Source organism: Phodopus roborovskii, unplaced genomic scaffold (genome assembly GCF_943737965.1).
Source record: "Phodopus roborovskii unplaced genomic scaffold, PHOROB, whole genome shotgun sequence".
Lineage (NCBI taxonomy): Eukaryota > Metazoa > Chordata > Mammalia > Rodentia > Cricetidae > Phodopus > Phodopus roborovskii.
This window is the reverse complement of record NW_026126422.1, coordinates 2,124,765-2,150,181: the sequence shown is the minus strand read 5'-3', so window position 1 is coordinate 2,150,181 and position 25,417 is coordinate 2,124,765. Positions and strand designations below refer to the sequence as shown.

Genomic DNA, 25,417 nt, shown 5'->3' with positions numbered 1-25,417 from the left:
CACATGTGCTTACTGTTTCACTTGGTCATGGCAGTCTCTGATGACACTCTGGTTCATCCTTATCTTACGAGAAGGAAACTATGGCAAAGAGCATTAGATATGTCCAAGTTCTCTCAGCTAGAAGGAATAGGGCATGTTGCAGCTGCTGTCTCTTGGCAGGACAGGAGTCCATCTCTTACTCATGACTGCCACCTCTAGGGCCAGTTCCATGCCTGCCACAGGCTCTTGATCAGTGCTAACCAGGCCCCAGAGATACCAGGGGCCTCAGCATCTTTGCTGTGCCTCGGGGTGCTTTCTTTGAAGAGGAATGGAGCCCAAATCTTCCTCCCTGAATTTGCATCTATTTCATCTACCCTACTACATGTCCTCCTTACTAAGCAACATGTGAACTTTAATTTACAGCCTCTTTTAGGCAAAGGAAAACAGAGCTCTAATCTGACTGATAACGGGAAAGAGTTGATTGAGAAAGAAGGAAATTGAACAGAAAGGAATTGTTAAACCTAATGAAAACAAAATGTGCCCAACAGCACAACCCCAGAGCAAGTTTTCCTTGTCAGGCCAGTGCACTTTGTTTCTACTTAACTTGCAGCAAGAATAAACAGATGGGAGTGTCATAAACGAACAGATCACATGTGCAATCAGCTGACATCACAGCTAACAAAATTCTTGTGCAACTTGGCCCGGTACACTTGAGGAGGGAAGAAGCCTACAAGGACCCATTAATCTACAGATAGCAGCAAGGACAGACAGCATGAGCACAGCTGGAAAAGTAAGAAAAACATCTTACTGTTAGAAATATATTCTCCTTAATATGCAAAAAGATGTAGGTTCCTAACTCAGGAATAGCATGCACTGAAATGCAATATGAAACGTATGTTACAGTAGAACATATGCACTGGGCTACAGTGCAACTAGACTACTACTATATCTTTAATGAGAGTACATAGAATCCAGGTCTGGGAACGTCTTCACTTCCTCTTTAACTTTGCAGTAGGGGGAATTTATTCTCAGCCAACTGTGACTACTTTGTAAATAAGAAGTCTAAAAAAGATCTTTTATGTAAAGTCTGTGTTTACATTAAGATAACAATAGCCTGCTAGTCTTTGTAATCACATATTTTTATATGAAAACAGAAATGCTTTATAACAGGATTTGACTCCGGGAACTTAGTAGAACTGTCCCTGTAACCTTTAGATAAATTTCTAACAAGAGGTGGATTGATTTTAAAGCATTAAGATTGTACACAGCAAGATTACATTACTGTAAAATTGGGATTTCACAAAATTGCTAGAAATTCTATACAATAGTCTCTTCCCTCTTAAAAAAATCATTCAGTTTTTTAAAATTTATTTATTTTTTATTATTATTTTTTATTTTACATGTCGATCCCAGGTCCCTCTCCTTCCCTCTCTCCCTCCCTCACTTCCTCCCTCTTACCTTCTCTCCCCCCTCACATACAACCTGACCACCCTCCCCTCCCATCCCCCAACCCCAATTCCACATGTAGGGCAATGCCATCCATGTGGTCATGTAAATCTGTCAAGTCATTTGAAGTAGGCACTAGGGCTTCTCTCATGTCTCTAGGTTAAGGCAGTATCCCTTCATGGGGGATGTGTTCGCAAAGTCCTTTTGTGCACCAGGGATACATCCTGGTTCCACTGTCTGAGGTCCCTTAGACTGCTCAGTCCTTCTAGCTGAGACCCATGTTCAGGGGTGTCTGAGTCAGTCACATGCTGGTTAACCAGCTCTCAGTTTGTGGGCCCGTTAGCTCCTCCTTGTTCAGGTCAGCAGTCTCTTTGTGTTTCTGCAACCTGGTCTTGTCCTCTCTCTCTGCATCTGGATTCTAGTTCAACTCAATGTTTAGTTATGGGTGTTTGCTTCTGTTTCTAACAGGTACTAGATGAGGGCTCCATAATGGTGGATAAGTTAGTTGTTGATCTCACTATCCGGGTAGGGCACTTATGGTAGCCTTTCCACAGTTGCTCAGATTGTTAGTTGGAGTCGGTCAGTCTTAAAGTTCCCTAGCCCTTTCTTTAGGTTCAGTTTTCTCTTCAAACCAATAATGGCTCCCTCTTTTATGTTTGTGTTCCCTCTTTCTCTCTCTCCCTCCCTCTGTCTCTCTCTCTCTCTCCTGTCTTCTCTTCCTACCCTGGCTCAATATCCAATGCTAAAAAAAACTGAATCATGTGTCAACACTAAGAATACACACTTAGCATAGGTGTGACATTTTCCACAAAGTCACAGTTCCTCGTTCAATCTGTGTGTGGCACCCGGACATACAAGAGGTATTGATAATAATGAACTGATTAGTTCTATCTAATTGCTTAATTATAAAACCTATGACTCTGTTGGCACAGATGTCATTAAGAGTGGGTAAACTTCCAAAAGCTCACAGTGAGAACTGGGTGTTCTGTGCAGAGGCTTCTGCATATACAGTGTGATGCCATTCATATTGAAAGGATGGGTTGAGAGTCACAGAAGGGGCCACTTGTCAGTATTTTTATTCTGATTAATATCATGGTTATGAATAAGATTGCTTATTACATCTCAAAGAAAAGTAGTTAGAAAAAAATGACTGAAAAAGTTAAGTGGAAACCCCAATTATTTCAACCAAGCAAGAAATGAGGGATCAGGGAATCCCAGGTTCTCAGGTAAAAGGTCAATAACAGCACTGTGGTGATTACAGGTTTGTATTTATATTTCCTAGAAGAATAAAATAATAATGTAGTTATTTGGGATTTCCCACCTGGTTCTGCAGCGGCCTTGCCCCAAATAAACAGGTAGACACTATATTAACTATCAAACTGTTGGCCAGTGGCTAGCTCTGTATTAATTATTAACCCATTTCTATTAATCTAAGTATTTCCAACTGGTCTTATTTTGCCAAAGAATGCCTGATGCATCCTTTCCTTCCAGTGGCTATATGCCCATTTTTTCTGGCCCACCTTTCCCAGAATTCTCCTCTTCACTTAGTCCTGCCTATCTCCCTGCATGTATTGGCCACAGTGTTTTATTCATCAACAAATAAGAGAAAATTATGCACAAAAGAACAAACCACATCTCATAGCCAGGTATGGTAGAACATCTCTGAAATCCCAGCACTAGGAAGGCCAAGACAGAAAGGTTCATAGTCAAAGCCAGCCTGGGCTGCTTATTAGACTATTGTCCCAGAAATCCAAAGCCTGGGTGCTAACTCTGTGACAGAGTTCATGCCTGAATGCACAAAGTTCTGGGTTTTATCCCCAGCATCAAAAGTATATTAATAATTATCATTTAGAATTAAACATACACCCAATGATTTTGGTCAAACAACCTCTTGCAGAATACCAGAGACAATCAAGCAAAAAAAAAAAAAAAAAAAAAAAGAAAGTATAAAAAAAAGTATAAGCAGAGCCTGAAGGAGCTTACACCAATTCTCCCAGGTACATTACATTTAGTTGAATTTTCCTGACCTTGGGCTACAGTGTCACCAGTTTTTAATGTTTTTTTTTTAATTGTAAATGAGAAATGTGTGTTTGCATGTAACAATGGGTGGCAGACCCTGAGACATCTCATGGGGCAGTGATCTCCTTGGAGGTGATGTAACCTTTATCTCCCAGGTAATCAAGTGCAAAGCAGCTGTGCTATGGGAAACTCACAAGCCCTTCTCCATCGAGGACATAGAAGTTGCACCTCCCAAGGCCCATGAAGTTCGCATTAAGGTAACCCCCACTTTCACCATCTAGAAAGTTAGGTTTGAAAAACTCAGATAACTCCAGAGACCCATCCAAAACTCCATTAATAGCCCCTTTGAAGAGGCTTGTCCTGACAATGAATAAAGCTGTTACTAAGGCAAGCTATTGATAACTGCTAAAAGTTTGAAGTGCCTAAAATATGTTTAACATAATCCCTGAAAACAATTTAAATATTCTGTGTTTCTAAAGTGCTAAGCATCTTGATTCCAAAATGTAATTAGTATTAGGTAATTTCTAGGTGCTCTTTTCCGATTTCTATTTCCATAACAAGCATGTACTTTTGTATACTGTATAAAATACATAGCTCAGGGTCAATGACGCTTAAGCTGTTTATTGCGAAAAGATAGATGTAAACACGAGAAAACGTTGGACCTATGTGGAATATTTGAATTTGGAATCAATGGGGAATGATTGGAAGCACAGGTTCAGAACAGTGTGTTAAACCCCACAGTGGCGAACTTAGCTAAGTGAAATGCATGTCTAATTTGTAGATGGTGGCCACCGGGGTCTGCCGATCAGACGATCATGTGATTAGTGGAAACTTTGTCACACCTCTTCCTGCAGTTTTAGGCCACGAGGGAGCCGGTATTGTGGAGAGCGTCGGAGAAGGGGTGACTTCTGTGAAACCAGGTACAGAATCCTTTATCGTTGGGGCTTGGGTTTTGTTTCTGATGCCAAGAGCATCATTCCCAGAAGAGGAAGTAGAGGCTGTTGGAGACATAATTATTTATCAGATAATAAACAAGAGCAAAAGTCGCCTTTTATTTCTTAGGGAAAATATTTAAGTCATTGTTAAAAACTGAGATTTCTGTAGTAAGTTATCACTTCTTTGTCATATTTTATTATGCTTCCTCTGAAGATAACTAGGATTATTATTTTAAGTATTCCTTTAATACTAAGAGAAGCACAATCACTTTGAAGAGCTAAACCCTGGGCGATGGAGAAATGACTCTGTGATTAAAGTCACATCCTGTTCTTCTAGAGCACCCAGTTGGACAATTCAGAATGACCTGTAACTCCTGCCCTAGGGGACCCAATGTCCCCTGCTGGCTTCCAAGGGCACCCACACACAAGTGGCATGCACACATTGGTAATCCCACATAAACATAAATAAAAATAAATCTTTTTTCAAAAGGAGAAAAAATAGTAATCAAAATACTTATTTCAATTTTATCATATGATCAAGATTAATTTGTTTTAAGTTTATTATACAATATGTCCTATGTTGTGTTTGGTTTTATTTTAGTTTTATTGTAACTGTTATATAAAATGTCAGACCTCTCCAACATCCTATGCTAACACTAAGGCATATATTTAAACTTAGCAGTGAGAATATACAAGATTTGATTAGACTAATATGTGAAAGTCCCCAAGAGAAACTGAGGCACACAACAAGGTTAACTGCTTTTGATGGACATCTCCTCTTTCTCTTTGGAGATCTTCAGGCACATACAAACCTGGATGAATAGCAAGGCTGGGAGGTAACGACCCATGAGTTATAGTGCGGTCATGTCCTATCACTAGGTGACTTTTCAAAGACACGCGTCTCTACGTGTGGGTCTCATGTGCTTGCTTCATTATTTCCTGGACAGACACTGAAGTCGTTTTGTTGTTTCCCTGCAGGTGATAAAGTCATCCCACTCTTCTCTCCCCAGTGCGGGAAATGCAGGGTTTGCAAGCACCCGGAAAGCAACTTGTGTGCAAAAAGCGAGTAGGTTTCTAATGTCCTCTTGCACCATTAGGCTGCCCACTGCTTTCATCCTGTCTCATGTCTTTTTTTTTCCTGTGTTTCTCTGGCCAGTTTGGTACAGCTAAGGGGGACCATGCTGGACGGCACCACCAGGTTCACCTGCAGAGGAAAGCCAATCCACAACTTCGTTAGTACCAGCACGTTCTCGCAGTACACTGTGGTAGATGAGATAGCAGTAGCTAAAATCGACGGAGCTTCACCACTCGAGAAAGTCTGCCTCATCGGCTGTGGGTTCTCAACCGGCTATGGCTCTGCTGTCAAAGTCGCCAAGGTAAGATGAACTGTAGCCTATGAATAAGCCCATGCATACTGGAGGACCAGAAGGGCAGCAATTGCTCAAGGAATCGAGCGTGTTTTTGTAGAAGAGAAATAAGCCTCTCCAACTTATTGCTGTTATATAAGGATCAGGATAAACAAATAGGCCGAATAGATGTTTATTCAGGGAGAAATAACATACAACCTAGACAGATGAACACCAGCAAGTTCCACCAGATGTTCTCCTGTCCAAGTCCCACCAGCAAGACAGCATTCCCCGGGTCCTCCTCAGAACTCCTTCCACAGGTCACTTCCGCCCATGGATCCACCCCCCAATGGGTGAGGTCAGTGCCACAGAAGGACTATCTCACTACAATTCCCCTTTTAGTCTAAAGAAAAGATTTAGGCTTAATACAAAACTATATACAAAACAATGAGTAACAAGTGTGCTCTAAGAAAAGGAAAATCGAGAACAAAATGACCTACATATCTAGTCCTAGGGTGAAGGCATAACAGAGTTTACAATAGAGTTGTCCTAAGCTGGAAAACGTAAGTCTAGTACCTAATATATCTAACTAGGAAGAGAGAATAATAGTTGTGATAGTTTAATCTTCAAGCTCATCAAGACCTGAGAAGGAAAATAACGATACTAGAGTAGACAGGAAGAGAGGATGGACAACTTCCAAAAGGTGCAGCAAGGACAGAAACAGCAAGCCACCTGGACAGTCACCCTAGGTCTCACAGCAACGTTGGTACACCCAGGTTTGGCTAAGGCCAAGAGAACTTGACAGACCACAACAACATCAGGGAGGTAGAATGGCTGTCTTACCCTGACTTGGCAAGGTCCAGCAGTCTTCTATATTTGTCTCTTGCAAGCACATAGGACTGCATGTCCAAATCAGTGGTCAAGGTGGGGGCAATTATTTGCCCAACAGGCCATTAGCTGAGGCGAGAATGAACTCCAGCAGGAGCAACAACAATGTCCAACATATTTTTGGGAAAGTGCATGGTGCTGTCAGGAGCAACAGTGTCTCATGTCAATGGAGTACTAATATAAAAACATTTAAATGCCATGTTCTGCATGTCTATGAAGTGATTGAAGATTAAGCATCTATATCTGACTAATCTCATAGGTACAGGAAACATGAGTGAAGATAATCTGTAATATTCATGAACTTAGCTAAAAAAAACTGTTTAAAACTTCCCTGAGTAAAGCAGGAACAAATACTTAATATAACTATATACATATACATACATATAAATCCCTAAAATAGAGGTAGAGTAGAAATGTCAATCCAAGAGGTAGAACTATAAAGGGCAGCATGATAAATACCCCAAATTGTATCAATATATAAAATGTCTTGATACAAGAAAAGTATACATACACAAAATATGGTAAAAATAATGTGCAATAAACATCATAAGTGGAAAGATTTCACACAATATAACAAAATATAAACTTAATTTTACATAGCTTACCAAATATAAGAATATATAACAATGTAAGCTGTAAAATACTATCTCATTCTTACTCAAAATCACAAGAAAATAGGCTAATCTACCTATATCCCATCTAAACCATACCTTTCCCAACCATTCCCTATTCCTGTCTAAAAGATAAACCTGAGTGTAAGCATCACCTTCCATACCCAACCCTAAATAACTAAAACCAAGCCAAAGAAGATGACTATTATCCCAAAATTCCAAGGGTAGGGAAAGGGGGCGTCGTTATCTTAAGGTTACTTCCTGTTGAAATGGGATGATGATTGCTCCAATGGATCCTGTAGGAAGAAAATTTTTAGCAACCAAATTTCTCAACAGAACTGGCTGTGACATATGTAGCTAGTCACTGTGTGGCAGAAAATGCTTGACTGTAGTTCTATTTGCAACTCTGGCCAGCATGTAATAAGAAGGTGCATCATTACAGCTACCTAGTCATAAGTTGTCTCGAGCAAAACAGTCTCAAACCGGTTTTAGGGTGAAGTTATAGTTCAGATGCATCAGGTTGAGTCAAGTGGAAACAATGATGTGGAGCCCCATCTTCTTTCTGGAGAGTTCAAAAACTGCTGTTAGGAATTGTTATTATTCCTTGTGGAAAATTTACACATCAATATTAAAGTAAAATTTTCAAGTTTTAAGGTATGCATTAGGGAAAGACAAAACTAAGCATTAAAACGTGTGTGAGAAAATTAGTATTTCAGAGAGAAAATTGCGTATAAGAAATGAGTCCCCAATTTTGTTTTCTTGTGCCTTACACCAATTGGCTTCTTGATTTAAGGCAGAAACCATGAATTTAATCTTAACAACATGCTTGCATTTAGAGAAGGAAAGCCAAATCCATCTCCAGAGCCAGCATTGGTTTACATGAATTGGGACTTCAGGAATACTAGATAGTAGAGAGAAATAGATTTCTGTATAGAAATAGTTTACTACGATTAAATATTTTTACTATATATCAGATTCTGCTTCATTAAGTGATTGTTTCTGAAGAGCTGTCTTCTCTTCTGTAGGTACCTACAATTTCAGTGTCTTTTGGCTGTTTGATGATAGGTTTTCTCTGTTTTTCTGTAAGAACAAGAACAGAACAATTCCCCTACCTTTGAGAGGTCTCAGCACACCTCATGGGACCTAATTTGTTGGATGTCTTGTCATTTCTCTTCATTAAGATGTTTCTCTTATTCAACTCGGATCTTGATTAACTTAGATGGTATCCATAGTTTTTCTTCTCCTGTAGGTACAAATGCAAAACCCCTACCCCAACGGAACACATATCCTGCTTTCCATTCTGAGGTCAATACATCCTTGAACTACACTGGCTGATTTAGTTCAGAAGTTTTTTCTATTGTCCAGTGTCTTTCTGCAGCTGTTTTTCCTTTTTCATCAGCATTAAGAAAGTTTAATGTTAATAAAGCATTATGTAATCTGTGTTTGGGTGTCTTGGTTCCTCCTGCCTGTTTATGGAGCATTTCTTTTAAAGTATGATTGGATCTCTCAACCACTGCTTGTCCTGTAGGATTGTGTGGTATACCAGTTATGTGCTTTATGTTATAATACTCAAAAAACTGTTTCAATTTGCTGGAGACATATGCTGGAGCATTGTCAGTTTTTATTTGTGCAGGTATGCACATAATGGCCATTACCTCTAACAGGTGTGTGATAACAGAATCAGCCTTTTCAGAGCTCAGAGCAGTAGCCCATTGAAACCCTGAAAATATATCTATAGTGTGATGTACATATTTTAATTTTCCAAATTCTGCAAAATGAAACACATCCATTTGCCATAATTCATTCCTATTTATACCTTTAGGGTTACTGCCTGGTGGTAAAGGAGTTTGGTTATAGAATGAGCAAGTAGGACATTTCCTTACTATTTCCTTGGCTTGTTCCCAAGTGATAGAAAAATCATTTTTTAAACGTTTGCTGTTCACGTGGTGTTTCTTATGAAACTCTGAGGCTTCTAGCACACTTCCTATCAATAAACGATCAATTTCATCATTGCCTTGTGCTAGAGGACCTCGCAGACCCGTATGGGATCTGATGTGTGTTATATATATAGGATGAGTCCTCTTTCTGATCGTATCTTGTAACTGTATAAACAATGAAGTTAATTCTGTATTTTCAGGAATAAATTCTGCAGTCTCAATGTGTAAAACGACTCTCTCTGTGTATTGAGAGTCAGTAACTATATTGAGGGGATCTGTAAAATCCATAAGTACCATGAGAATGGCATACAATTCTGCCTTTTGTACAGAATTGTAAGGGCTTTGAACCACTTTGCTAATTTTTCCTGATTTATATCCTGCCTTACCTGATTCATTTGCATCAGTGTAGAATGTATGAACTCCAGAAATAGGTATTTTTCTTACAATGCGTGGAAGGATCCAAATCGTTTTCTTTATGAATTTGATTCTCTCAGTTTTGGGATAGTTGTTGCTAATTGTTACCAAAAAGTTACTGCAAGCTCTCTGCCAATATTCATTACCTTTCCATAAGGAGGAAATTTCATTAGTTAAAGGTACTATAGTTTCTGCTGGGTCCCTTCCTGTTATCAGACGAAGTCTTAATTTACCTTTTATAATCAAGTCAGAGATCTTTTCTATATATGTTTTTAGTTTTTTATTCTGTTTATGTGGTAGGAATATCCATTATAATATGATATCTTCTCTCTGCATCAAAATCCCTGAAGGATATTCTCTAGATGGTAATATAACCAGAATACAGTCTAGGTTTGGATCCACACAGTCCACATGTGCTTCTAGTATCCTCTTTTCTAATTCTAATTCCTTCTTAGCTTCAGCTGATAGTATTCATGTACTATTCAAGTCCTTATCTCCTTTTAGGGCCATTTTCAAGTTTTTCAAATCATGACCGTCTATCTCTCCTTGTAATTTTTGAAGATCATTAAGAGTCTGGTAGCAATCTCTTCTGATCTGTACTTTTTGTGGTCTAATTTTCTGTAGACCTATTTTATATCCTAAGTAGTTGATAGACTCTCCTTTTTGTATTTTTTCAGGTGCAATTTGTAATCCCCAGCGAGGTAAAACTTCCTTTACTTTCTCAAACATTTTTTTCTAATATTTCTCCTTTAGAGTCAGCTAACAATATATCATCCATGTAATGATAGATTATGGATTGTGGAAACTGTTTATGAATTATTTCTAGTGGTTTTTGTATGAAATATTGGCACAGGGTGGGGATATTTAGCATTCCCTGTGGCAAAACCTTCCATTGATATCTCTTCACCGGTTGAGAATTATTGTAATTAGGTACTGTGAAGGCAAATTTCTCTTTATCTTGTTAATGTGAAGGTATAGTGAAGAAGCAATCCTATAAATCAATAACTATAACAGGCCATTCTTTGGTTATCAAAGAAGGCAAGGGCATTCCAGGCTGTAGAGAGCCCATTGGCTGGATAACTTTATTGACAGCTCTCTGGTCTGTAAGCATTCTCCATTTACCAGATTTCTTTTTGATCACAAATACAGGAGAATTCCAAGGGCTGGTTGATTCCTCAATATGTCCAGCATTTAGCTGTTCCTGAACCAGGCTTTCTAAAGCTTCTAACTTCTCAGAGGTCATAGGCCATTGTCCTACCCAGACAGTTTCCTCTGTTAGCTATTTTAAAGGCAGGGCTTTTGGTTCCTCTGTTTGTTCAGCACTTGTATTCTGTTTTTGAACAGCCTGGATATTTGGTATCTGTCTTGTATAGTACTTTATAATATTTTTTCCACAATCATGAGGTTGTTTATGTTTCCTATCTAATACTGGAGGAATGGTAATCTGTGTATTCCATTGTTGTAATAGATCACGACCCCATAAATTTATCACTACATCAGCCACATATGATCTCAAACTTCCTCTCTGTCCTTCTGGTCCTAAACATTCAATCCATTTCTTGCTTTGTTTTACCTGAGACAGGGTTCCAATCCCTAAGAATTGAACATTTACCTCATGCAGGGGCCATCTTCAAGGCCAAGATTTATTAGATATGATAGTTACATCTGCACCTGTGTCCAGTAAACTGTCAAACAGTCTATTGTTCATCTTAACTATCATTCTAGGCCTATGACAATTTATAGTGGTTTGCCAAAATATACGTTTTTTATTTCCTTCTGTCATGTTTGATTCAACTTCTGTCACTAGTTTGTCATCCAGAGTGGTATGAGTTTTCATAATAGGCACAGAATTTTTTTAATTGTCCTGTGGGAGATTGTCTTCCACTGGGACTGGGAATGTTCGGGACACCTGTGACGTGGGGACCTTCAAGAGGCCCCCCAAGGAGTTTCCCGATGGTAAAGGATTTCCTTGCTTGTCTCTGGTCAATCTACACTCATTTTTCCAGTGTCTGCCTTTGCCACACCTTCTATATAACCCAGGAGGCTGAGGCCTTCTGTTTGATTCATTCCTGGGAGTGTTATTTCTAGGGAAGCTTTGCCTACAATTTCTTTTTAGATGTCCTATCTTACCACAGTTATAACAACTGACATGTTGATATCTCTTCAAACCTTTGGAGATGGCTTTTCCTACCCAAGCTTCTAAGTCACCATAGTAAGGAGCTGTTATCTTGATGTCTTCTTTGACCTTTAGATATGGCTTCTCCTACCCATGCTTCAGTCTTATTGTCATTATACTCAATGTTGCCTGTATATAGGACCCATTTATCCAAGGGTGCTGACCGCAATTTTAAAGGCCACAGCACCTGTTTGCATTGAGGATTCACATTCTCATAAGCTAAAGATTCTATGAGTATTCGCCTAGAATCTATGTCTGCTACCTCTAATTGTACTGCCCTAGAAAATCTTTCTAGAAAGACACTAAAGCGTTCTCTAGGTCATTGCCTTATCTTGGTATAGGGTTCTATCCTCTCTCCTAATTCATGAACCTTATCCCAAGCATTCAGAGCTGCTGTACTGCATAGAGACAAGATATGTTCATCATAGGCAGCTTGGGTTTCTGGGTCAGCATAGAGACCCTCACCAAGAATTTTATCTTGGGGAGCTTTATAACCTTTCTTTAAGCTCTGAAGTTCAAGAGCTTTTGCTTCCTCTCTCCATAAAACCCTCCATTCTAATTGAGAGGAGTTTTCAAGGACAGCTGATATTAATTGATCCCAATCCTTAGGGGTTACCTTGTTAATCCTTGCCCATGATTCTACTAATTGCTTCACATATGGTGAGTGCATGCCATAAGAGACTACAGCTTCCTTTATACCTTTTAAATCTTTCATACTTATTGGTTCCCACTGATATGCAATGACACCTTTTGGGTGTTTTTTCGTTGCTGGTTTTCATTAATAGATACAGGGAAAGCTCCCCTGACCCTAAATGGTGTTGAAAATTTTAAGTCTTTTTCATGCCCTGTTAACCTGTAGTTCTTCTTCTGATGTATCAGACTGAAGGTCTTCTAAAGCCTGAAATCTATTCACCATTGTTTCTTTGAGTGTCAAACTTCTTGAATCAAATAACTTTCTAGAGCCTTCATTGCATCAGTCAGTTTCTTACTTTCTCCAGCTACAAATGATTCCATGCTTGTAATCTTCTCATCCTTAGAAATTATCTGAATGGCATGTAAACTGCCTTCTCGAAACAATGTTCTATCTGCTAGCTTGCCATCATCCTCAGACATGGAAGAGATTCTATCATCTAGTCTTTCTATCTGATGTTCCAGTTTTTAAACTTATTAGTAGCTTCCTCCAACCAGGAATGAGCTGTTTCTGCTAGCATGTTAATGCATTGCATTGTTTCTCTTCTGGTTATTGAGGTATCTGACATGAAACAAATTCTGTTTTTTACTTGGTCATTTTCATGTTCCACGGTTTGTATTCTACCTGTCAACTCTCCAATGCCATCTTCAATATTCTGAACCTTTCTTTCTATACTTTCTATGCTTTGAATTCTATCATTTTCAATGTTTTGAATCCTTGTTACTAAGTCTCCTATGGTTTGTACAAGTTCCTTATTGTTTGCTGTAATCTCAAACCATTTCTTTAAGAATATCATGTTAATGATAAAGCCCATTGCTATTATAAAATAAAAGTACTTATTGGTCCAGTCATAAGTTTCTTCTGTTAAAATCCCTTCTATATATGAAGTAAAATAATTCCTAAAGTCCTGCATTGTAAAATTATTTGCTATAGTTATGGAACAATTGATCTCAGATATTATATCAGCTTAAATTGCAAAGGATGTTACAATTACCTTAGGTGTAATTCTGCTGTCCTGGAACTTTGATGCTTTTAGTTGTAGATCTCAGCTTGTGGTAGTTACACCTGGAGATGTACCACCAAATAGCGTCTAGCCGCTGAGGCCCATCTGATCCCGGTTGTGCCCGGAAGTGTACCACCAAATGGCATCCTGCCAAAGAGGACCCATTTGATCCCGGTTCTGCAAATTATGGCAAGCGAAATTTTGTTAGACAAATGAGTAAAAGGAGTCTTGTCAAATAGCCGGGACTGCAGGGCTAACTGCGGGAAAATGTACAAGCAGGGAGGGTGCCAAGCGCCTCTGGGCGAATGCAAAGTGCAGTGCAGAAATGGGCAAAAAATGAGAAGCAGTGAGTGCCTTCTCAGGCCTGCTTTGGCGGCAAAGATCTCCTTTACCGTAAGGAAGCGGCAAATGTGCCAAAGTTGTGGTGAGTCCACCTGGTTAGTCAAGGGACCCTGCCTGTTGGGGATGGTGGGGGAGGGGAGAGGCGTCTGTCGCCTGGGTGAAACACAGGTCCCCTAAAAATCCTAATCCCACTTCTGACACCAGATATTGCTGTTAAATAAGGATCAGGATAAACAAATAGGCTGGGTAGATGCTTATTCAGGGAGAAATAACTTACAACCTAGACAGATGAACACCAGGAAATTCCACCGGATGCTCTCCTGTCCTATTCATGCCAGCAAGAGAGCTTTCCCCGGCTCTTCCTCTGACCTCCTTCCACAGGTCACTTCCGCCCATGGCTCAACCCCCCCAATGGGCGTGATCAGTGCCACAGAAGGACCATCTCACTACACCAACTCCAGTGAGAATTCACTTCACACACTCAAGAAACGCTCTGTAATAGTATGCACCCAGTCTCCATAGTTCAAAGAGAAGCTGTTCTCTCATAGAAATTATGTGAGACATAGATCTTGAGCAGTAACATTTTACATATGCTGTAGTCTGCAATGCTCTGTTATGTCTCAGTCCCAAGATACACTTTGAGCAACTAAAGGTGTTTTTTTAAAGAGTCAGAAACTGTCAATCTTGGTCATCTGGGATGTATGGTAGGTTGATAAAGTGGCGATGCCATCGTTGCTATCTCTAAAGAGAGCCCAAGTGGGAAGAACTGTGTGGCAAAGGAGACTTTTATTTTTATTTTTTGAAACAATCTTATTTTACATATCACTCCCAGTTCGCTCTCCCTAGAATCTTCCCAAGCCCCCCACTGATCCCCACCATCCCACACCTCATCCACTCCCCCATGGAGGGTCAGGCCTTCCATGGGGATCATCCATGTCTGTCACATCATTTCGGGGAAGGCCTAGGCACTCCCCCATGTATCTGTGCTGAGAGAGTATCTCTACATAGGGAATGGGCTCCCAATGTACATTCTTGCAATAAGGATAAATACTGATCCACAATCAGAGGCCCCATAGATTGACCAGGCCTCCTAATTGGCACCCACACTCAGGGGACTTGGTTTGGTCCAATGCTGGTTTTTAAAAATATAGACCAACATTGTTACCTAAAGCCAGTCTGCCTGAATGGTGATACTTTCCTGAAAAGAAACCCAGGCTTAGTGATGAACCAGGACTTAGTGGCACTGTGACCTGTGCAGCCTCTCTGAACTGCCTGATGTCCCTTCAAAGAACACCTGGATGAGGCACCATCTTTGTTGACAGCCAGCTGTGGCCAGGGGTGTCTCCTTTGGCAGGAGGATTGTGAACAAACCTTAACAGAAACATTTCCCCAGAAAACCTAGACTTTAATTGTGCAAGAGGTACACCTTTCCCTATAGTTTCTGACACAGCTGCTTAGTGGACTATCTATGGTAGTGTTAAATACATTAATCCTTTAGCTAAACTCTACTTTGTGTGACGTATTATTTCCTAAGCAATTTGTTAGCAGAGCCTTTAAAACATTGGTCTATTACTCTAGGATTCTCCTATGTCATTTTCACAGGTATATGGTATTGATTAAATTATTAATAGAAAATAAGCCCAAGAGGAATTTGAACACATACTGAAAATTGTGGTGATAGTGATTTAAGAGAAGGTAAATGTTTCATGTTCAATAACTACATTCTATATTTATTTTCTATGTCACCACCATATTTTAGATCTGGGAACACATACAGTCACTCATTCTATAGTTGGAAAGACACAACACTCTGTTGTAGCAGTCATGATGGATTCTGTTAGGTACTGATGCAGTTTGCTCTCTCCCAGCCTCACTCCATAGACCTGGACCAGGGCCACCACTGAGTGGGTCCTAGAAGACACAAGAGAGTTTAGCAAAGCATTTCTTACATTCAATACCTCATCCCTGTTCTTCTTCCCTGCTGACAAAACTACACAGATATGCACACATACAAGTACACAAGCACATACTCACTAGAGGCAATAATTTTAGGCGATAATTTTTAAAAATAGTTTTCTTCCCAGTGGTTGCAACATCTATCATTGGCTTTGATTTTATGAAAGTAAATCCACTAAGATGAAGCTGTTTACCTAAATTTTGGTTGCTTGCTGTTAGTAAGGAGAGATTAGAACTTCTCTCAAATTGTGTGCTGAGTCTGAAACTAGAGTATGTTATGTCTATTGCTTCCATCACAATTAAAAGCCTTGCTTGTTTCTTAGCAAGGTAGAATGTAGTTATGTGCCCCACAGCATTTAAGAACATTTGATGGATGAATATTGAAATAGACACCACTAAGGGAAAATTTGTTTCAGTACTTTTCATTTGCTTCTTTAAAAATTTGTCCTTGAAGTCCCCCAGAGATTATGTTGGCCCATGCTGCATTTCCTCTAATTTTCATAAATACATTCCTGATACTTTAAGTCAGGAATGACTTCTCAATGCTGCCTAGCCTTCTTCTGCTCTAATTACCCTGCTTGTGACAACTGACAGTTAGTGACCCAAGGAGTTCATGATGGATGGATAGTTGGATTGATTATACTGTAGCCTCTTGGAGTAACCTTGATCATTTGTTTCATTTATACAATTTGCTTTTGTGTATGTATAAGATGTTATTGAGTGGCTCTTAGAGATTAAAGCCATTTCTGTGTTGGATTCAAAGATCATTCACTACAGCTGATCTTAACTGGGGTTCCCCATTAGAATAGAAATGGGCTTTCTCCTGCAGAGAATTGAATTAACTGGTAGAGGCTGTTACTGGATCATGAAGGGGAGGGGAAACTTCTCCAGATATGGCTAATATTGAGCAAATTTTGAGAAGCAATGATGGACAACTTCGGGCAACTGTCACCAGAAGAGGTTTCACCAGCAGATGGAATGAAGTCTGAGTAGCCATGAGAGAGGACAAAGGAAGGTGCCTGCGCACCCTGGAGCACTTTCTACAAATCACTGTTTCATCCATCTTTGTATTTTCTGAAAACACAGGTGACCCCAGGATCCAGCTGTGCTGTGTTTGGCCTTGGAGGTGTCGGTCTGTCTGTCATCATTGGCTGTAAAACAGCTGGAGCAGCCAGGATCATTGCTGTGGACATCAACAAAGACAAGTTTGCAAAGGCCAAAGAATTGGGTGCAACTGAGTGCATCAACCCTCTAGACTACAACAAACCCATTGAGGAGGTGCTCCAGGAAATGACCGATGGAGGGGTGGACTTTTCCTTTGAAGTAATTGGTCGGCTTGACACCATGGTAGGTACTGTGGCATACCTTGAGATCTGTCCTTCTGCCATCTATAATATTCTCTGGACAGCAAAATAGAAATCTGCTGCAGAAAGCTATTTTTGAATGGCAAAGGCTCATGTTCTGTTTGCTACTCAAATTTCTTATTTCTGATTTGATAAACTCTTTTTGTTAGTACTACAAACTTTTGTCAAGTAATTCTCCTCCTGTAACAGAGAAACATTTTCAATGGAGCCTTTTCAGTCAAAATCAATTCATCAAGCAAACTTAAACACAATTTCTGGTCTTAAGTTGACAAATATTATTTCCTTCCACATTCTTAATATTATTTAATATTTGAAATTAAATATTTAAACAAGCATTTTCAAGTTTCATTGTATGGACAAAAGGAATAATGAATTATTTGGGCCAATTATTATAATATTAGCATAACATGTAGAGGAGTGACTTCTTCAATAGAACACCATGTTTCAACACAGAGACCGCACAGTGCTGAGCACCTGCAGGAAATTCACATATACATGTTGGAGTACATACCTTCTATTATGAATTCCCAGATTCTGCCATACCTCTTAATTGAAGAGATATACATTTTGTAATTAAGTTTGTGATCTACATGGCATAGTACATATACCATATTTACCATGGATCCACCTGAAATGTGGTAACCACTAAGTTAAGGTGGGCTGGGGATAATGATAAGAAATACTATTGCTAAACTTACTGTGCTTGTATTTTTGAGATACATGTGGTACTACTTTCAAATATTTTAAATGCCATCCATTGCTAAAGAATACTGCTCCAGTTACATGTCACCCAAAAAGAGACCTCTAGAATTCTAGAGATATGACCTATAGACCTAACAAATCACCATTACTGAGGTTATCCAAAAAGCCCTAGCAGAGTTGGTGACAGAGAATGTCTGTGGTACCCTGAGAGTGACCCTTTTATCAATCTTGAATTGAGAGAAGATACGACAAATGATAGATCCACGAAAGGATAGCATCTCCTCTTTGGACAGAGAGTCCTTCCAAGCTAAGGGTTCTGGCTTTTCCCAGGGCCATAACTCTTCTATGATTCACTCTGTTTTCCCTATTTACTCATCTTAAACTGGGGATGTCAGTTGATTTGAAGATCCAAAGGTCTGATACCCACATGTTCTTGGAACATTTTTTTTTCTAAATGTCAAAAATCAAAAGACCAGTCATCATAAATATTGGAGGATTTAAATAATTTCTTCTATAGATGTTAGAAGGAAAAAATCAAGTGAAATATGAAAATTTCCTAGTTTTCTATAGATAACAGAATAACGTCAAACCAAATGTAAAACCAACTAATGCATGACTGTTTTTGATATGAGCACCAGAGTAGGAATTATTAACAAAGGAGTTTTCCAAATGGATGAGAGACAACTTTTGATGCTGTCCTCATTACATCTGTATCATCAAAATTTCTGGTTCTGAGTATTAACTTCAAAAGTGTAATTAATGAACAAATGAAAAGAGAATTAACTTACTCATAGATTGCCTGAGAGTTACATGATTAAGAAACAATATTCTCCTTGGAAATACAAGACATTCCATGCTCTCAATGAGTATTGCTTCTTCATTAGTGTGTAAGGAAGATGTAATGATAAACTCATTCATTCACTCTTTTATTCACAAAATTATCCTGTACATTTTTTTTCAAATGACATGAAATTGTGTATGGTGAGTAGACACCACAAAAGAATCCACTTTAATATTATTTTTCTTCCAGAATTCTTCCCTGTTAAGCTGCCATGCAGCATGTGGTATAAATGTCATTGTGGGGGTACCTCCTAATGCCCAAAACCTCTCGGTGAACCCCATGTTGCTGTTGCTGGGTCGCACCTGGAAAGGAGCAATATTTGGTGGTATGTATTTACAGCTAATGATCAAGTTCTGCTTGTCTTCTGTCAGGGTGGGCATGTGGATGTGTTTGGAGGTCACAGGACATTTGATGTCCTTACTTGGGAGCCATCTACCTTGTTCCTTGAGACAGGGGGCCACAGTGGCCTGAGGCTCACAGTCAGGCTATATGTCCTGGCCAGCCAGTCCCAGGAATCTACCAGTTCTTCTCTCCAGACTTGGAATTACAAGCTCCCCAGCACTGAATCAGATGTTAATACTTACTATTTTTTGTTTGTTTTGTTTTTTATTCTGGAGAATAAACTCAGTTCTGTGACAATCCCACCCCCAACTCGACAAAAAAAGAAAAAAAGAAAAGGAAAACAAAACCTCCCAGAGATTGGAAGTTATTGAAGAGAACTCTTAAAAATTGTGCAAGGGATGATGAAGTGTAGCATTTCACAGTTGGTCTCTTCTGATTGGGTGGAGGTGGGAAAAGACTCAATTTTCTTAAGGGTCTGGCCACTGGGAGTTACCACACCACAGTGAGTATATGGGCAACACAAATTGGATTTGGTATATTTTCCCCCATCTCTGGTGTTGTTAAAAGCATTGGGTAGTAAACCTGGGAGGTGAATGTAATCAGGTGCATTATGTGAAATCCCAGATAATCAATAAAAATATTGTGTCAGAAAACAAAAAAAGAACTTCATTCACTGAGCCGTCATCCTACCTTTGAGTGTCAAAATTTTAACTTACTTTGGTATTTCTTCAATTTTGTAACAGAAAGGTTCACATATTAGAAGGCAACATGGTTTAAAAACATGAAAATCACTGTTCTCTCTACAGCAAGAGCTGAGTCAGGAAATCCCAAGACAGGCTTCTCTGTCCCCACAAACCAGCCAGGGCTTTTCTGCCTGCATCCTCTTGTGTCTTTGAGAGGCCCCAAAATGCCTCATAGGATGCAGGCAGAGTTTATGCCTGTGCTCATTACCTGAATCTGGACAGCTCCCTTCCTCTGAGTACAAACATCCACAATGTAATTTCCCTTGGAAGAACTAATAAGCGGCCCTCATTGGCCAGAGGCCCTGCGTGTCAGGTGACATCATGAGAATGTTGGTGCAGGGCAGGAGGAGTTGGAGCCTCTAGACTTCTGCACTTTTAGGACCTTTGGTGCCTTGGGAAGTCTCCTGTCTAACTCCCCTGCCTGCAGTGAGTGCATCTCACAGTGATGCTGCTCTCCTTCCAGGGTATAAGAGTAAAGATGCCGTCCCCAAACTTGTGGCTGACTTTATGGCTAAGAAGTTTCCACTGGAACCATTAATCACCCATGTTTTACCTTTTGAAAAAATAAATGAAGCATTCGATCTGCTTCGTGCAGGAAAGAGGTAAGCTTTAACAATATATTTATAGTTGATGGGTAGGGGAAATATTATTATTATTATTATTATTATTATTATTATTATTATCATTATCATTTTTGGTTTTTCAAGACAGGGTTTCTCTGTATTGCCTTGAAGTCTTTCCTGGAACTCGCTCTGTACACCAGGCTGGCCTCAAATTCATAGAGATCCGCCTGCCTCTGCCTCCCAAGTGCTGGGATAAAAGCCACCAAAGCCCAGCTAAAAAATATCATTTTAATGACAGGAGAAATGGTTCACAGAAAATAAGTAGAAATGGGGACAAGAACAAATATGGGGTCCCTGGCTTCTGTCACCAGTTCAGGCTCTACACACAGATGTGTGAGTTTGGGCAATTTACAAACCTAAGCCTCAGTTTTCACAGTTCTCAAATGGAGAAAATATGATAGCCTACCTTATAGTGCTGCTGTTCAGAATGAAGTTTAAATGAAACAAAGACTAAAAAGTTTCAACAAACTCTGTGGTAAATAGCAAAAATAAATATTATTGTTCACTGTGGCAGGTCTTACACCAGGCTTGCAGGCTTTATATTATTTAAGAATTCTAACTGTGAAGCAAAATCTAAATGGCAGTCATAGTAAGATGTTCTGCGTGAGTTTAGAGCAAGAGAAGGCATGAAAGATCAGAAGAAGGTGGACTGCCAATTCACCCTCGTCACAGGGACGGGCATGGAATGGTTGGGAACTTGGATGGATTTTTATTGAGACTTGTGACACATGCTTTATTCACTCACATGTGCAAACAACATCTTATGTTTCATATTTCAGTATCCGCACTGTCCTGACATTCTGAGACCATAGTGACGCCTTCCTACTGCTGACACCTCCACTCCACTGAATCACAGCACCAGTCACATCACAGCGTTGATTTTGTTCCTCAGAGAAACTAACAATAAAGTACTCATGCAAGCATTCCACGTGAAACTGGATTTTCTATGAAAGTGTTTTCAACCCTAAGCGAGAGCTATCACACCTCAGCTGGGGAACTGGTGGATACCAGTCTTCCTTCTGATTTGAATCACCTACGCCATCTTTCCTACTGAGCACAGTACATCTTGTAACTTCTTGCACACTTTTCTCTCTGGAATCCACAGTCACAGGAACTCAGTGGAGCAGAGAGATCTTTCTGTGCAGGTACACACAGGATCTGTGAGCTCAGCCTTCCAGCCACACTTTCCACTGTCTGTACTTTATTCCTCATGAAATATGTGAGGATCGGGTAAAAGCGCAGCATGTCAGGGAACATGGAACTGCTATCTTAAATAAGAGCAAGTCTGAAATTCTGACTCAGCACTTCCAATAATAATAGTATGTGATAGACGGGCTGCAAGTTATACATGTGGTGTTTAACAAGCAGGCTGCTATAGGACTAGGGAGCCAGGCCATAGTTCCAAGAACATAATTCTAGACCTTAAGAAAGATAATTTGATAATTTCTTATGTTCACTTATCAGTCATTGTGTTCCCCATGCTGTTATAACCATACTGAGAATTCTCTTTAAATATTAAAGTAAAAATTTCCATCCTGATAGGTTAAATGTTGTATATCAATTTTTAACAACATTCAAGAAGTGGATCATACAGTAAAAAGAAAAAATGGTGAAGTAAGAATGATAATGAATTGAGGGAAGTTTAGCTGAAGTCAAATACTCTTCTTAGGAGATCTATGTGTCCTTGTATGAACAGGTATGTGAACGTTGGGGAAGTATGTGTACTTGTATGAACAAGTATATTGACTTTGGAGAAGTATCTGCACTTTTATGAACAGGTATGTTGACTTTGAAGATATGTATACACTTGTATGAATAGGTGTGTTGTCTCTGGCAGTGTATGTGCACTTGTATGAGCATGTATGTTGACTTTGAGATGTATGTGCAGTTCAATGAACAGGTATGTTGACATTGGAGATGTATGTGTACTTGTATGAGCATGTGTTTGAACTTTTGGACATGTATCTGCACTTTTATGAACAGGTATATCCACTTTGGAGATGTGTGTGCTCCTGTATGAACAGGTATGTTGACTGTAGGAATGTGTATGCACTTTAAAGGACAGGTATGTGGACTTTTGAGATAGGTGTGCACATGTATGAACATATATGTGAACTTGGCTTGCTTATTTCATTCACCTGGAACACAGTATCAGAAAACAGTGTGCCTGGCACTGGTATACTTATCAAGAGAGCCCATGGGTTTCTCAATATTTCATAAGACTAAGTCAGAGCAAACTTGGAGTGACAAAAATATCTTATTTCTTTACCTCTGACTGCTCCTTCAAGTATCCAGCATGCTAGTGACAGATACAATTTAAGTATCAAATCTGATTAGACAGATCACTAGATATACCGTGTGAGTGTGTGAGTATGTGTGAGTGTTTGAGTGTGTGTGTGTGTGTGTGTGCACATGTGTGTGTACATGTGGAATTGGAGATCAGTGCTCGATATCCTCATTCACTGACATATGAATACTTCTTCTATGTCATTACCACCCATCCCTCACCTCTCAACTCCTCTTCTGTTCCCTTCTCCCAAAATTATGATCCTTCTTTAATTATTGTTGTTACACACGCATGTGTATTATCTTAGCATTTCTACTGCTATGCTCAAACACCAGGACTGAAAGCACTTGGTAAGGATAAGATGTTTTTCAGCTCACAGTTCCACATCACAGAGGGAAGGCAGGACAGGACCTCAAACAGGGCAGTAACCTGGAGCTGATACACAGACCATGGAGGAATGCTGCTCACTGCCTTGCTCACCACGGCTTGCTCAGTTGGCTTTTTTATAACACCCAGGACCACCAGTCCAGAGATGATACCACCTACAATGGGCTGGAACTTCCCACATTGATCACTAATTAAGAAAATGCACCACAAGACAGTCTTATGGAGGCATATTGTCAATTGAAAGTCCCTCTTCCCAAAAGACTCTAGCTTGAGTCAAGCTGACATAAAACTAGCCAACACAGGCATGTATATGTGGGTTCACACACACACACACACACACACACACACACACACACACACACACACACAGAGGAGGAGTCCTCCAAGAACCTCTTTCCATCATCTCAGCCACATGCAACTTCTCCATTGGTTCTGGGGATCTGAACTCAAGTCCTCATGCTTGCACACTTACCACTTTACAAACTGAGCCCTCCCCACAGCCCTTCACCAGCTAATTCTCATCTAAATATGGTATTTAAAGACACTTCTCACCCAGATGCTGGTAACAAACAGCCTCAAGGTAATATGAAAAAAGGGTTTGAAGCAAAGAGGTTCTTAGTTGGATGTAAATATGAATAACAATGTCACATAGGTGATGCCACATTAAAGGAAAGGGAACAGGAAGACTTTGGGAAATAAATTTTAGAATGAAGTTTTCTTCTGAAGCTTCAGAAAAATTGGAACAGTATGAGAGGTAGAGGGAGGTAAACCCTTCATCAACAAAGAGACGGAGGAGACAAGTAATGAGACATAGTAATAATTAGGTTTGGCAATGCACTTGATATTTTTAAAGGCCCACAGATTTTTCAAATAGAATTTTCTGTACCAAATCCATAACTAACAATCAGAGGGACTGTTATTACCAAGCTGTCTGACATCTACCCTTGGTCATCCTTTGAATGAAGGGGGACCGCATATCTCTGGCCTCACTTGGAAATGGAGCTGCTCTGATCTTATTTTGATAACTAAAAATTGTTGTTTGAATCCTGTATTTAAAACCCCTTATGGAACTATTCAAAGTAGATATAAATAATTTTCCATTTATCCAGAATATAGAACTCTCTGAACATTAGATCTCCACTATTTTCTGGTTTAAGTAGGATTAACAGATAGCATTGTGCCATCATTCTTCCGTGCCTTCCCACAAGTCAAGCACCTTCCCCAAGAGACTTCCCCCCTCTACCCATCATCTCCTTACTCTCCGTTCCATGAGGATTTTTCTGAACAATTACCCATGCTTACATATAAAAGTTGATTTTATAAAGATCAAAAATTGGAAATATAAAGATAACTGCAAGGATTAATTATATGACACATTTTTTTGAAGTGCACAATAGTTTCTGTTTCCCTGTGTGAAATGTACCACACGGTCAATAGTTTGGAGCTCACCCATTCATTGCCTTATGGTGTTGTAGGTCAAGAATCTGGACATGGCAGATCTGGTTTGTCTATGGTGTCAAGGTATCCTTTAAGTTGCCTGTATTACCTTCTGAAGCTTGGGGACACTCTCAGTAAATTAACACTTGCTAATTGAATTTGAAATAATAGAAACCATATGAGTAGGTATTTATTATAGGTAGAATTTGTTCACTGTATATAGCACTGTGGCATCCATTCTTTTAATGACTCTCAACCAGGGAAGGTATCTCGACCTGATCCCTGCATCTTCTTACAGTCTCATCTACTGCTTTACCCTCCAGTCTACAGTGACACAATCTCATGAGATACAATAAGAGCCACTATGCAGATCTTATACCTTTCAAAATGACTGATGATTAATGTTTTAAGTACTGAAAGAATTCGTACATTTGCAGTTATTTCTTTGCAACCTTTAAATGCACAGTCATAACCATTACGTCAAAGACCAAGGAGCGAAGTAGGGATGGAGGTATATCTCCAGGCCTCCACTGAGACTGAGGTTGGGCACATCACCATAGGGTGCTATAGCATGACTTGGGAGAAAGAGGAGGGGAGCTAAATGTCCACTTAAAGGACCACAGTCACAGAACTCTCATATGACTTCTGTCAAAATGAAAGTAGTAGAGGAAGGGACTGGAGATGTAGCTCAGAGGTTAACAGAACTGTGTACTCTTTTCCACAGGTCTTTAGTTCAATTCCTAGCAACCACATGGTGGCTCACATCCTTCTATAATGAGATCTGGTGTCCTTTTCTAGTGTTCAGGGTAACAAACAGGCAGAACACTATACATAATAAAAAATTAAATCTTTAAAAAGTAAGTGGTGATCGAGATCTGAGTGGAAGGCAGAGGTGACTGAGCATGCACAATATCTCAAAGGACTGGGGAAGCACTTGGGAGCCCAGCA

General features: G+C 39.6%; 1 protein-coding gene across 1 annotated transcript; it reads left to right on the top strand.

Moving 5' to 3' along the window:
- Positions 1-692: 692 nt before the first annotated feature.
- LOC127222933 (alcohol dehydrogenase 1) lies at positions 693-21,298 on the top strand. Its single transcript, XM_051185403.1, has 9 exons — positions 693-769; positions 3,600-3,701; positions 4,226-4,364; positions 5,358-5,445; positions 5,536-5,755; positions 16,830-17,090; positions 18,840-18,975; positions 20,199-20,337; positions 21,138-21,298. Exons 1-9 carry the CDS (start codon positions 752-754, stop codon positions 21,160-21,162), a joined length of 1,128 nt encoding a protein of 375 aa, XP_051041360.1. The 5' UTR covers positions 693-751; the 3' UTR covers positions 21,163-21,298.
- Positions 21,299-25,417: the final 4,119 nt, after the last annotated feature.

What these genes read in the sequence shown, in the direction of transcription:
- LOC127222933 (XM_051185403.1), top strand. An exon ending in CCCATGAAGTTCGCATTAAG is followed by an intron (nt 3,702 to 4,225) that starts GTAACCCCCACT and finishes TCTAATTTGTAG; the next exon opens with ATGGTGGCCACCGGGGTCTG. An exon ending in CTGCTGTCAAAGTCGCCAAG is followed by an intron (nt 5,756 to 16,829) that starts GTAAGATGAACT and finishes CTGAAAACACAG; the next exon opens with GTGACCCCAGGATCCAGCTG.